The sequence below is a fragment of the Oncorhynchus mykiss genome, chromosome 16, assembly GCF_013265735.2.
Source record: "Oncorhynchus mykiss isolate Arlee chromosome 16, USDA_OmykA_1.1, whole genome shotgun sequence".
In the NCBI taxonomy this organism is placed as follows: domain Eukaryota; kingdom Metazoa; phylum Chordata; class Actinopteri; order Salmoniformes; family Salmonidae; genus Oncorhynchus; species Oncorhynchus mykiss.
In genome coordinates this window covers 41,801,986-41,815,030 of record NC_048580.1, presented here as the reverse complement: position 1 = coordinate 41,815,030, position 13,045 = coordinate 41,801,986, and the positions used below count along the sequence as shown (strand labels likewise).

At 42.2% G+C, this 13,045-nt stretch overlaps 2 protein-coding genes across 7 annotated transcripts in view; one reads left to right on the top strand and one right to left on the bottom strand.

The window, feature by feature from the left end:
* The window catches only part of igfbp6b (insulin-like growth factor binding protein 6b), a 76,846-nt gene that overhangs the window by 5,550 nt on the left and 58,251 nt on the right, over window positions 1–13,045 (bottom strand). The window contains exon 1 of one of the 2 annotated variants that reach the window (XM_036946920.1): window positions 1,506–1,789. The exons of the other annotated variant lie outside the window; for it this stretch is intronic. The gene's annotated coding sequence lies outside the window, so the exon portion shown is untranslated. Of the gene's footprint in view, window positions 1–1,505; window positions 1,790–13,045 lie in introns of those variants that run through there. 2 annotated transcript variants of the gene reach the window in all.
* spryd3 (SPRY domain containing 3) overlaps window positions 447–13,045 on the top strand; it is an 83,393-nt gene continuing 70,794 nt past the window's right edge. For 3 of the 5 annotated variants that reach the window (XM_021565957.2, XM_021565956.2, XM_021565955.2), the window contains exons 1-2: window positions 447–601; window positions 4,032–4,251. In XM_021565957.2, coding sequence (XP_021421632.1) covers window positions 4,133–4,251 — 119 coding nt within the window. In that variant the 5' untranslated portion in view covers window positions 447–601; window positions 4,032–4,132. Of the gene's footprint in view, window positions 602–677; window positions 1,021–4,031; window positions 4,252–13,045 lie in introns of those variants that run through there. The other 2 variants (XM_036946918.1, XM_036946919.1) reach the window with 2 other exon arrangements.

Below are 13,045 nucleotides of genomic sequence, written 5' to 3'. Positions count from 1 at the left end.
TGGATTACTCATTTTTCCTCCCACCTTCTACCCCCACCCCTCTCAGGTGTCTGTTGAGTCAGATGTAGGCTACTCCTATTATTTCCTCCTCTCACAAAATATAGACTACAATGACTGCATGCCCTCCACACTTTTCAACCACCTAATGAATGCTGCAGTATCTGGGAAACTCCGTTTGTGTCCAAGGCCTATGGTAGCAAACAGTTTTCCCATAGGGTAAATCAAGGGCACAAGTCGTCACTAGCTCAGATAGTGACATACTGTGTCCAGGACAATTCATATTGTGGGAACAACTATTTACAATATCTCATTGGTTCCTTTTATCAGGGAGCACCACTGCCTCTTGAAACACGTCTCTGTACACAGACAGACCTATTCGATATCACAAAATATGATTTTATGATTCTGATGTGGAATTGGTTTCACAGCTTGTCAGTCTTTCTCATGGCTAGCTTTGATTGGCTCACTGAAGTTACCGGTGTCTGATGTCAGTAGGAAGCGCCATACATTTGCAACGTTTTTCTACTGTAAAGTTTTGGAGTCTTACCAAATGAACACAAGTGCCTTTGAATTAATTATTTAAACACATACTGGACAAATGGTAAGCAATGTACAAGAATAGTGGTATGCTGTGTAGCCACCGCTCTAGCAAGTGAGTTCACAAGCCAGTAACGTTAGTAGCTAGGGAATCTATTTGTCCGATGTGAGCTAGCTAGCTAGTATGCTACTTAGGTAACGTTAGCTACTGAAGCGTTGCTCAAATTGTTTTGCTAATACCGGTAACGTTAGGTGCCGCTAGCTAAATAGCTTAGGTTAATTGATATACACCTTTATGGGGTTAGTGTTCCTACACAGCCATATCTCCATGTTGCGCTTGTTTACGGAAAATATGAGGCGACCACCTCTGCTAATTAGCTATCTAGCAGGCTCCAAACACCCGTGTGCAAGTTTGACTTGGGAAGTTTAGTTTCGTTGGCTGGGGGCACCCATAGCTGTATGGACCTGTGAAAAACTACTAGAGTAAGTGCCTATTTTATTTAAAGGATTCTTTCTCGCTGATGAAAGATAAGGGCCATATGTTTCGAAAGCCATATCGCATGGGATGATTATTGACGTTCCTAAAAGTTGAACAAAGCGTCGAGATTGAAGTTCACATGAGCTTTGTCGTGGGCGACGCTAATGACTGAAAACTAGGGAGAAGGCAGAATGCTTGATAGAGTTTTCAAAAGCTAAGGGTTTCCCAAAATTCTCTATAGAGTGCACGCGCTTAGCATGAACACAAGTCATTATATTGTATTCTGATTGTCAAACAAACCATTTAAAGAAGTGCATGTTAGTCCACTCCAAAATAATTACAGCATCCAAACTGCATGTAGCCTATACTCGCGCCATTTGATGAATGGAAATAGACATCTGTTACAAAACAAAAAGTGTGCCTAATGTCATTCAGTGATTGACATTGATTAGGCCTACATTAAATGATGCGTATTGTATGACAAATGTACCTTTTTTGTAGCCTGAAAAGTCGGGACACCTGAAATGGGGCTGAAACTGTTCGAGGAAGACAGGATGGACACCCTAACACATGGTCAATTTACTAGGCTAGTAGTCTACAATATGTATTACCATGAACTTCTAACAGGCCTACCATTAGCCAGTGATGTAGTGGTAAAACAAGTGGTGGGTAAACTCTGATTGCTGGTCAAAGAAAAAAAACACTCCCAATAGTTCAATGCATTTATCAGACAAAGGTGTGTCATCATCATTTACTTGAGTTTACCCTCCACTAGGCTTAAAAAAGTATATATATTTCACCTTTAAAGAGGTAGGCTAGTTGAGAACAAGTTCTCATTTACAACTGCGACCTGGCCAAGATAAAGCAAAGCAGTGCGTCAAAAACAGCAGTTACACATGGGATAAACAAATGTACAGTCAATAACACAATAGAAAAATATGTATACAGTGTGTGCGCAAATGAAGTAAGGAGGTAAGGTAATAAATAGGCCAATAGGGGCGAAGTAATTACAATTTAGAATTTTACACTGGAGTGATATGTGCAGATGAGGATGTGCAAGTAGAAATAGTGCAAAAAATAAATAAATATGGGGATGAGGTAGGTAGTTGATTGGATGGGCTATTTACAGGTGGGCTGTGTACAGCTGCAGCGATCGGTAAGCTGCTCTGACAGCTGACGCTTAGTTAGTGAGGGAGATGTATACAGTGGGGCAAAAGTATTTAGTCAGCCACCAATTGTGCAAGTTCTCCCACTTAAAAAGATGAGAGGCCTGTAATTTTCAACATAGGTACACTTCAACTATGACAGACAAAATTAGAAGAAAAAATCCAGAAAATCACATTGTAGGATTTTTAATGAATTTATTTGCAAATTATGGTGGAAAATAAGTATTTGGTCTATAACAAAAGTTTATCTCAATACCTTGTTATATACCCTTTGTTGGCAATGACAGAGGTCAAATGTTTTCTGTAAGTCTTCACAAGGTTTTCACACACTGTTGCTGGTATTTTGGCCCATTCCCCCTTGCAGATCTCCCCTAGAGCAGTGATGTTTTGGGGCTGTTGCTGGGCAACACAGACTTTCAACTCCTTCCAAAGATTTTCTATGGGGTTGAGATCTGGAGACTGGCTAGGCCACTCCAGGCCCTTGAAATGCTTCTTACGAAGCCACTCCTTCGTTGCCTGGGTGGTGTGTTTGGGATCATTGTCATGCTGAAAGACCCAGCCACATTTCATCTTCAATGCCCTTGCTGATGGAAGGAGGTTTTCACTCAAAATCTCATGATACATGGCCCCATTCATTCTTTCCTTTACACAGATCAGTCGTCCTGGTCCCTTTGCAGAAAAACAGCCCCAAAACATGTATCTACCCCCATGCTTCACAGTAGGTATGGTGTTCTATGGATGCAACTCAGCATTCTTTGTCCTCCAAACACGACGAGTTGAGTTTTTACCCAAAATTTTGGTTTCATCTGACCATATGACATTCTCCCAATCTTCTTCTGGATCATCCAAATGCTCTCTAGCAAACTTCAGACGGGCCTGGACATGTAATGGCTTAAGCAGGGGGACACGTCTGGCACTGCAGGATTTGAGTCCCTGGCGGCGTAGTGTGTTACTGATGGTAGGCTTTGTTACTTTGGTCCCAGCTCTCTGCAGGTCATTCACTAGGTCCCCCCGTGTGGTTCTGGGATTTTTGCTCACCGTTTTTGTGATCATTTTGACCCCACGGGGTGAGATCTTGCGTGGAGCCCCAGATCGAGAGAGATTATCAGTGGTCTTGTATATCTTCCATTTCCTAATAATTGCTCCCACAGTTGATTTCTTCAAACCAAGCTGCTTACATATTGCAGATTCAGTCTTCCCAGCCTGGTGCAGGTCTACAATTTTGTTTCTGGTGTCCTTTGACAGCTCTTTGGTCTTGGCCATAGTGGAGTTTGGAGTGTGACTGTTTGAGGTTGTGGACAGGTGTCTTTATACTGATAACAAGTTCAAACAGGTGCCATTAATCCAGGTAATGAGTGGAGGACAGAGGAGCCTCTTAAAGAAGAAGTTACAGGTCTGTGAGAGCCAGAAATCTTGCTTGTTTGTAGGTGACCAAATACTTATTTTCCACCATAATTTGCAAATAAATTCATAAAAAATCCTACAATGTGATTTAATGGCATTTTTTCCCTCATTTTGTTTGTCATAGTTGAAGTGTACCTATGATGAAAATTACAGGTCTCATCGTTTTAAGTAGGAGAACTTGCACAATTGGTGGCTGACTAAATACTTTTTTGCCCCACTGTATTTACCACTACATTTTAAACAAATAGGAGAATGGTTAAATTAGCATTATTTAGAGACACCCCAAAGTTTGACTTTTGTTGCGTTTAAGGGAGCTAGAGTCTCATTCAGGGGCTCTGAGCCCCTCCTGGCTCCCCTGTAATTTGCACCTTGCTCACCTAGGTTTCTACCAATTAGCTTCCAAGTAGAGAATTTGACTCACCCTTTCACCCCTCCCTCAAATACAGGGGTAACCAACCCATCTTCTGGAAAGCTACTGAGTGTGCTGGTTTTCACACTAGCCCTACCTGAACTCACTGGATTTAGCCAATCCTGACCTCAAGTCAAGATGGATGACATCAACCTACACTACAGGTTCCTGAACTGGCGGAGGAGGATCAGAGACGTGCGTGCTGTACACTTTCAGGAGCGCTACAAAAGAATGCTGAAGAATGGAGACACACTCAGGTGAGCCTGTTATGAATGGCAAGAGGGTTCCCAGCGGATCCACAAGTTTGAAATGTCATCACAACGAGATTGCAATTAATTATGGTTGTAAACTGGTTGAAGATTACAACTCTCCCCATGCCCATGTATTAGGCTACACATTGACAGTGCCTTCAGAAAGTATTCACACACCTTGATTTCTTTGACATTTTGTTGTGTTACAGCCTGAATTTAAAATGGATTAAATTTAGATTTTTTTTCACTGGCCTACACACCAATACTCCATAATGTCAAAGTGGAATTATGTATTAATTCAAAATGAAATGTCGTAACTATTTCAACCCCTTTGTTATGGCAAGCCTAAATAAGTTTAAAATAGCTTAACAAGTCACATAAGTTGCATGGATTCATGCAACTTAGTAGTGTTTAACATGATTTTTGCATGGCTACCGCATCTCTGTACCCAACATATAAACTCAGCAAAAAAAGAAACGTCCTCTCACTGTCAACTGCGTTTATTTTCAGCAAACTTAACATGTGTAAATATTTGTATGAACATAACAAGATTCAACAACTGAGACATAAACTGAACAAGTTCCACAGACATGTGACTAACATAAATGTATTAATATGTCCCTGAACAAAGCGGGAGGGTGTCAAAATCAAAGTAGCAGTCAGTATCTGGTGTGGTCACCAGTTGCATTAAGTACTGCAGTGCATCTCCTCATGGACTGCACCAGATGTGCTAGTTCTTGCTGTGAGATGTTACCCCACTCTTCCACCAAGGCACCTGCAAGTTCCCTGACATTTCTGGGGGGAATGGCCCTAGCCCTCACCCTCCGATCCAACAGGTCCCAGACATGCTCAATGGGATTGAGATCCGGGCTCTTTGCTGGCCATGGCAGAACACTGACATTCCTGTCTTGCAGGAAATCACACACAGATCAAGCAGTATGGCTGGTGGCATTGTCATGCTGCAGGGTCATGTCAGGATGAGCCTGCAAGATAGTAAAATAGTCTGGGGAACCATTTGACTAGATGTTCAGGAGTCTTATGGTTGGGGGTAGAAGCTGTTTAGAAGCCTCTTGCACCTAGACTTGGCGCTCCGGTACCGCGTAGCAGAGAGAACAGTCTATGACTAGGGTGGCTGGAGTCTTTGTCAATTTTTTCGGGCCTCTGACACTGCCTGGTATAGAGGTCCTGGTTACTGGGCCATTCGCACTCCCCGCTGTAGTGCCTTGCGGTCGGAGGCCAAGCAGTTGCCATACCAGGCAGTGATGCAACCAGTCAGGATGCTCTCGATGGTGCAGCTGTAGAACCTTTTGAAGATCTGAGGACCCATGCCAAATCTTTTCAGTTTCCTGAGGGGAATAGGCTTTGTCGTGTCCTCTTCACGATTGTCTTAGTGTGTTTCAGGAGCGGGACAAGACACCCTCTTTTTGACTGATGACTGATATAAGGGCATATATGTGAGGCCTATCTGGCTTATATAATTATGATGATCATAGTGTATTTTCTTAGTCCAAGTGAAGTGACACAGAATGGTCATAATGCTTCATGACAGTGTCATAAAGTGTATTTAAGTTATTTAAAATATGATTAAGAAAAAAAACAAGCAAAGGGAAACTTCTTGGGAGGGAAAAAAAACTGAATTTTAATGAATGTGGTTGTTGACACTCTTATATAGGTGTCATAACCAGCCACATAAAATAATGCAATGTATGTCACAACAGGTGTAAATATTTGCAGGTGCAAGGTGCTTAACTTGAATTTGACACTCTGAAATTCAAGTACTGGAATACCTTGAAAATCTGATGTTTTGGCAAGATGGTATTTAAAAAGTACAGATAAATGATCAAATATGTTAATATGAAAAAGATTAGAAAAATGTATTGGTCTTGCAAATTCATTTCCAGGCAGACTACCGAATTTTATTTCTTCACGTGTTACGCGCTCTGGTTGCCAGGCAATCCTGCTCATTCCATCCATGCCACTCAGCCAGGCAGGTACATAACTGACTGATTAGGCGAACATCCCATCGATAGTTAAAATTCCGGGCAGATGTAAATTCCAGCCTGCCTGGTAGGATATTGATGTTTATGAATGGTTTTACCAGACCCGTCCAGGGATGTAGAGGGTAAACGCTGTTCAGGCACCTTTTTATTTGTGAAATAGCGTTTACTCACCTTTTTAAAAATTGAGTTATCGTTTACCCGCATATTATTGCGTTCCCAGCGTTGATCAATGCTCAAAGGCTTCTTGATATGAGTTCTAATTGCGCTTACATTTGCGAAAAAGTGGAATCCTGAATGATTCATGTATGCTCGTTATATCCTCCTGCTCCTCCACCTTTGCCTTGTTAGCGGCACATTCACTCTCCACTCTGCCCACGACATAGGCCGAGAGGTGAAACGAACTACCTCAGCCCAGACCTACAGTGGCAGAGAGACGCCGCTCACAGTGGGATTTTTTTTAACACCCCTTGACTCTTGCCACCAAAAAACTGTTTTTCGAAGACTTAGTGTACAACTGGTAAATAGGCGCTGATATTTCAGTCAGACAGATGTCTAGTTAACTAGCTAGGTAGCTCAAGGGCTCTGGCTGATAGCCAGGAGCTAGCTGGTTAGACGGATTAAGTTAGAATCTAACGTTGAACGGAGCCTGATCTCAACAGGAGCAGTCGACAGAAATGAAGCTAGCTATAATCAAAACATGGACTACTATAAGTTATCACAACAAAATACGTTTTCTTTACAGTGAGTAGCGAGACAGAGTGGTGAGTGAGGGCTAAATCAAATTAATCGCGAAAGAGCATTGCTTTGGGTAGGCAAAGAAGTTGACTTGCTTTCTAGTTTGAAGAACATGACGCTTTTGATGACGTTGACGCTCGCGGCACGTCTGTTTTCTGTAATTTACTACCGTGCATTCTAATTCCAGCGTGTACACGCTTGTTCGCGTTCCGTTTGGCCTTCTGGCTTCAATAAAGGAGATACACAGAAAGTTGAAACATTGAAGCAAGCAGGGAGAAAGGTTAATAGTACAGTTGTTCCCGAACTTGGGGTCTGGGACCCATGTGGGGTCCCCTAAAATGTAAATAGGGTTCCGTGAGTTAGAGAATCTTTCATTTTATCAAACACATTAATAGCTTGTTTCTCTTCAAATTGCTATAGAATACAGCAAATATTAGTGCTGGAAAAAGTACTTAAGTCCTTGAATTTGACTTGTCACTGTCGGTAAGATCCATGTATATGGGTCATAGTGTTATTACCATATTATGACAGGTTATGTCAGCTGTTATGACATGGTTATGACCGTACTGGGTGTCAAGTATAGTGTTTCCGTAGTTTCAGTGTCCCTTCTGTTCATATTCATTCATGTCATGAGGTCTGTCATGATACACAGTGATTGAAATCATTGAAAACATTTTAGGGGATACTCGGTACACCACTAACTAATTTCTAGCACATGATCTGAACATTTGACTCACCCGCCCCAAAAACAATGAACGTCCTACTGACCCAAGCATAGTAATATTGATGTAGTCATGCTCTGGTATTTGAACAAAACAAGATGACAGCAACAGAGTTAGCAAGAGCCCAAACTGAGCTGGGACCACCTGGCCCATAATGCAGTTCATCAAAGTGTTAGGCTAATGCATCATTATACTGTCTCGGCGAAAAACGGGTTCCTCCCCAAGCTGTGCGACACAAAACACTGAAAAGGGACAGTTCTGTAACTCAATATGCCAACTCAGTAAAAACAGGGTTGTCCTATGAAAAGATGGTACAGATAGGCTATACGGGGCAATTCCGACTCGAGTTCAGCGTGCGTAAATTAAATGTGATTCTCTTTCTATGCACTTTTTTCTTTTCTCGTATTCTGACCTTGAACTTAAGCATGAGAATAGCATGCTATTCACCTGCTATTCGTTTGGGGGTGAAGATAAATCAAGGTGTGGCGGTGGTGTTTCTACAGATACACCGTATTCTGACCGTGACTTAATTCCCTCATAATTCCACCCCCTTCATGCGAGAGGAAACCATAAGGTCCAAGCGGTTCCAAGTGGAAAAAGCAGCCCCTTCATTTCTTTCCAACTGTTCATCTGGGTAAGAGGGTGGGCTCTAGAACATCCTATCAGCCAATCAGGGCTGTGTATCTAAATCTCTTCAAATTAGTTTCCTACAGCCAATACGATCAGACTGAGCATTTCAAGGGCCAAAGGAGGCTCAGGGAAATAAATGATAAAACATATGTTTTGGAGTTATTTTCATTAGTCCTTTACGCTTGTAAACCGAATGTATACAGGTTGAAAATTGCAGATTTGGGCACTGATAATCAAGATGACAAATATGGGATTTCATGGCACCTTGGTAGTCTATACCTGCAAAATTATCCATAATTATTAGTTTTAAGAGTTTTTAAAAAAAAATGTAATGCACATTGTTATTATCAACATTTTAGTTTATTTGATAGCTTATCAAGTAAAGCACACTGGAATTGGTGTTTTTATCATCAATGTTATATTTGTTAACATATTTCGCTATTTCTCCAACCTTTTCAATCAACTAGCAAATAGTTTAGATTCAAATACCAGCCTAGGTAGATCTTTCTAGATCCTCATCTACTGGACCAAAATATTCAGAAATGGCAGCAGCCTTCATTCACTACACACACAAGGATTCCTCCTGAAGTTTTGCACAGATTAAAACATCACTGTGTAAGGTGTTTAAGAACAGCCTCTTTCAATACAGGCTCTTATGGGAAACATGCAGATGACTAGGGTGTAGGAGACTAATTAAGAAACAAAAGTATATTGTGCACATTCGTATTGAGAGCAATACAGCACCGGAGTTGGGTTCGTAATGGACAGCTATTTCTGCAGGCTGACCCTCAGGCAAATGACGTCACCCACTCCAAGTCTATACAGTCCATACAGAGCGCAGTTGATCAACAAACATGTAATGAAACGGTTTCCAGCGTTTTGCACTCTACTATGTCTAGTCCTTAACAAACAATTCTCTTTTGTATGAGTTCATCTTAGACAATGAATTTTACATTACCTGTTTCACTGAAGCAAGAGGAGGACTTTTACCAACTAAATGAGGCAGCTCTGCCTGGATATAAATACATTGAAAAGGCACACAAGGCCTCCATCGGACGTAATGGAGGCCATGCTGTTTTATACAGAGACTGCTTTATTTGAAACCAATTGACTGCTGCTGATTTTCAGTCTTTTGAGTGCCTTGCTTTTTAGACAAGCACCTAATTTATGTGTACGTTTTCTGAAATATTAACCTCTGCATGCCCCACCTTCTCCAGTGTGATTTTGGGTGACTTTAACATCCATATTGACTCACCAAAGTGATGTATTGCTGCTGATTTCCTCAACTTGCTGGACTGTCTAAACCTTGTGCAACATATTAATGTTACCAACCACAACCGTGGACACACATTAGACATCATTATTACTGGAGATGTCCCTGTATCTGACCACAAGGCTGTGACATTATCTCTGATGGCACCCACTCCGCTCCACCGCCCAAAGAGGACCATTAAATAAAAAAAACAACGAATCCCTCTTCCTGGAACACATTCAGCCCACCTTTGAGTCTGACTGCAGTGAGCTGGTACTCAGCGACATGGTCAACCTGTATAACAGCACTCTAAGAACTACCCTGAACATCCTTGCTCCTGAAAAAAACGCAAATTAACCGTCCAATGCTCTTCACCCTGGTTCACTGATGAACTGTGCGGAATAAAGAGTCATGGCCGTAAGCTTGAGAAGCGCTGGTGGAAGGATGGCCTCACTGTCCCATTGCTGGCCTACAAAGACCACCCAACAAGCTACTCTGCTGCCCTAAAAGCAGCAGGATCAGTCTTCTACTGCTGCCTTCTACCATGATTGACACAAACAAAACTAACCTCAGAACCCTGTTCTCAACCTGTTCTCAACCTTCTCAGAGTAAGGTTGACAACATTAGAACAAACATCATGGCTTCCAAAACAACCTGCACCCCACCTCCTGAGCCCCCAACGCAGTCTGCCCCTCCCCTCAGCAACATAAACCACTATGCAGTCAATCATCTTTAAAATGAAGGTCACCACTTGCTCCCTTGACCCTATCCCTACTCCAAACCTGCTCATCTAGCCTGCTTCAGTTTGATACCACCCTCCTCAACAAGTCCCTGCTGACCGGGGAGATACCATCACTCTTCAAAACCGCTGCAGTCACCCCCTTATTGAAGAAACTCAACCTTGACCATGACATCCTATCCAACTACAGGCCTATCGCCAACCTCCCCTGCTTATCGCCAACCTCCCCTTCCTATCAAAAGACTGGAAAAAGTAGTTGCAAACCAGCTTCAATCCCATCTGTCTGCCAATCCGCTGTACAAAGTTTTTCAGTCTCTCTTCTGGCCCTTGCACCGAAACAGCTCTGGTGAAAGTTACCAATTACCTGCTGATGGCTGCAGATTCTGGATCAGCTAGCCTTCTTCTCCTCTTAGAACTGCTCTGAATTGGTTATCTTCCTACCGCTCCAATGGGAATTAATACATTACGATTGGAGAGTCCAGATCTGAGAATTCTTCAGTCACGTGGTGTCCCACAGTGGTCTGTTTTGGGGCCTATTCTGTTCCTTATCTACATGCTCCCTCTCGGCCGAACATCAACTTCCACTGCTACGCTGATGATACCCAAGTATATATTAACACCAAACCGGACACCATCTCAGCCCTAGCAAAATGTAGCAGCTGCATAGATGACATCAGGGCATGGATATAGAGAACTTCCTTCAGCTGAACAGCAGAAATCCTGAAGCTATGCTTATTGGGACACCCAAGCAGGTCCCCAATGCTGCCCTACAGTTGATGGCCAAGACGCCCATCTGTCCTTTGTCATCTCTCCAACCTGGGAGTCAAGATTGATACTTCTGTCTTTGATGCCCATATAAAACATCTGCAAAACATAATTTTTCCATCTGAGAAACAATGCCCAGCTCAAACATTTTCCCTCCCAGCCAGATGCAGAGAAACTTGTCCACGTCTTCAACTTCTCCTGGCTTGATTACGGCAACACTCTGTTCGGGGACCCTTGTAGCCTCTGAAGCGATTTGGCTAGAACTCTGCCAGAGTACTGATCAGGACCAAGAAGTCAGCCCACATCTCCCCGTCCTTGCTGAACTCCACTGGCTACCGGTCAACAATAGGGTTGACTTTAATCTTCCTAATGTTTATAACCTCAAATGGATTGGGTCCTACCTACATCAGGGACCACATTTCTATCAATGTTAGAAGGGAGTTTCTCGAGCAACTCCCTACTTATTCAATTCCCCAAGACACATCTCCGTACTATGGGGGACCGAGCCTTCTGCTCCCTTGCGAGGGGCCTATGGAATGTTCTCCCTGATCATCTGAGAGCCGCTCCATCAATCAGAACTTTTAAGGGCCCTTAAAACACATTTCTACAGACTCTTTCCTATAGTCCTAATCTGGAAAGTCCCTTTAGGATGTATTGCTATTTCCTGCCTTGATTCTAAATGTATGATGTTTTATATTGTAATTGAATTGTTATTGTTTACTATGTTGAGAACACTACTGAATATATTATTATAAATGCCTAAATTGGAACGCAGTGCATGTACAGTAACATGCTATACATGATGTCAGAGCTCTGGCTCTGCGCTTCACAGTGCTGTATGGGCTTCGACTGAAAGCTGTTCTGAATTTGAGCACCTTGTGCGACAGACAGTAAGTCGCCCCCATCACTCCTGCTAATTGGGCAACTTTTGAAAATGTTTTGTTGTCTGAGGGAAATGCTGTACATTTAAGAGGACTATGTATTTTGAAAGATGAGACGTTGAGGATTATAGTAAATACCACTTTGATGTCGTACAAGCAAGCCTTACACCCGTGAGTCCAAATGGGAACTTCACATTTCCATATCATAGACAAGATGGCGCCGATAGACGTCGTCACCTGGTTCCTAGCTCCTAAGAAACTTTGGAGTATTTTTTAAATATTTTTTATTACTGCACAGTTGGAGCTAGGAAGACAAGCGTTTCGCTGCACCTGCAATAACATCTGCTAAATATGTGTATGCGACCAATACAATTTTAGTTGATTTCATAAAGCTCATGTCATATACAGTGTCAATGTTTATGATCACTTTGTTTGATGTACTGCATGAGGGCTTTAAAGACTTGTGATTGTTTAATTGAATGTGTTTGAGCTTTATGAAACTCTTTGCATGTAGGCCTATCTGATAGTCTTGAATTAAAATATGGTGCTTCTATTACAGGGCTGGGCAACTGGTGCCCCCCCCCCCCCCCCCCCCCCAAATATATATTTTCACTTTTTTTGAAACTCCGTCGTGTTCTCAACTTACTGTTGAGTTAGAGTAGTAGAATACACAAGGTGACATTTTGAAATGTGTTTTTTTTCTGTTTTAGTGTCAGTCACTGAAAGTCATTCAATTAGCCCATGTCAGCAATTTCTTTTTAGATTGGGAAGTTGGTCTAGCCAGCTATCTAAACCAGGGGTATTCAACCTATTGCTCAGTGACCCCGCCCAGAGAATCCGGTGACCCAGGGACCCCCATGTTAGCAAAGTGTTAGTTTTTTTCCATATGTCCTATCCACTGAATTATAATGGCAAGGACAAGTAATCAACATTTTAAAATGAATTGATTTGGTAGATTGATTTTCATTATTTTGACCTCCCCACATAATTGGATGAAGTATAAACTCTAACAGCCAATTAGCTAGAAAGTTAACTCCAAACTAGGGCCCTGACAATAATAGAATTTGGGGTAACGA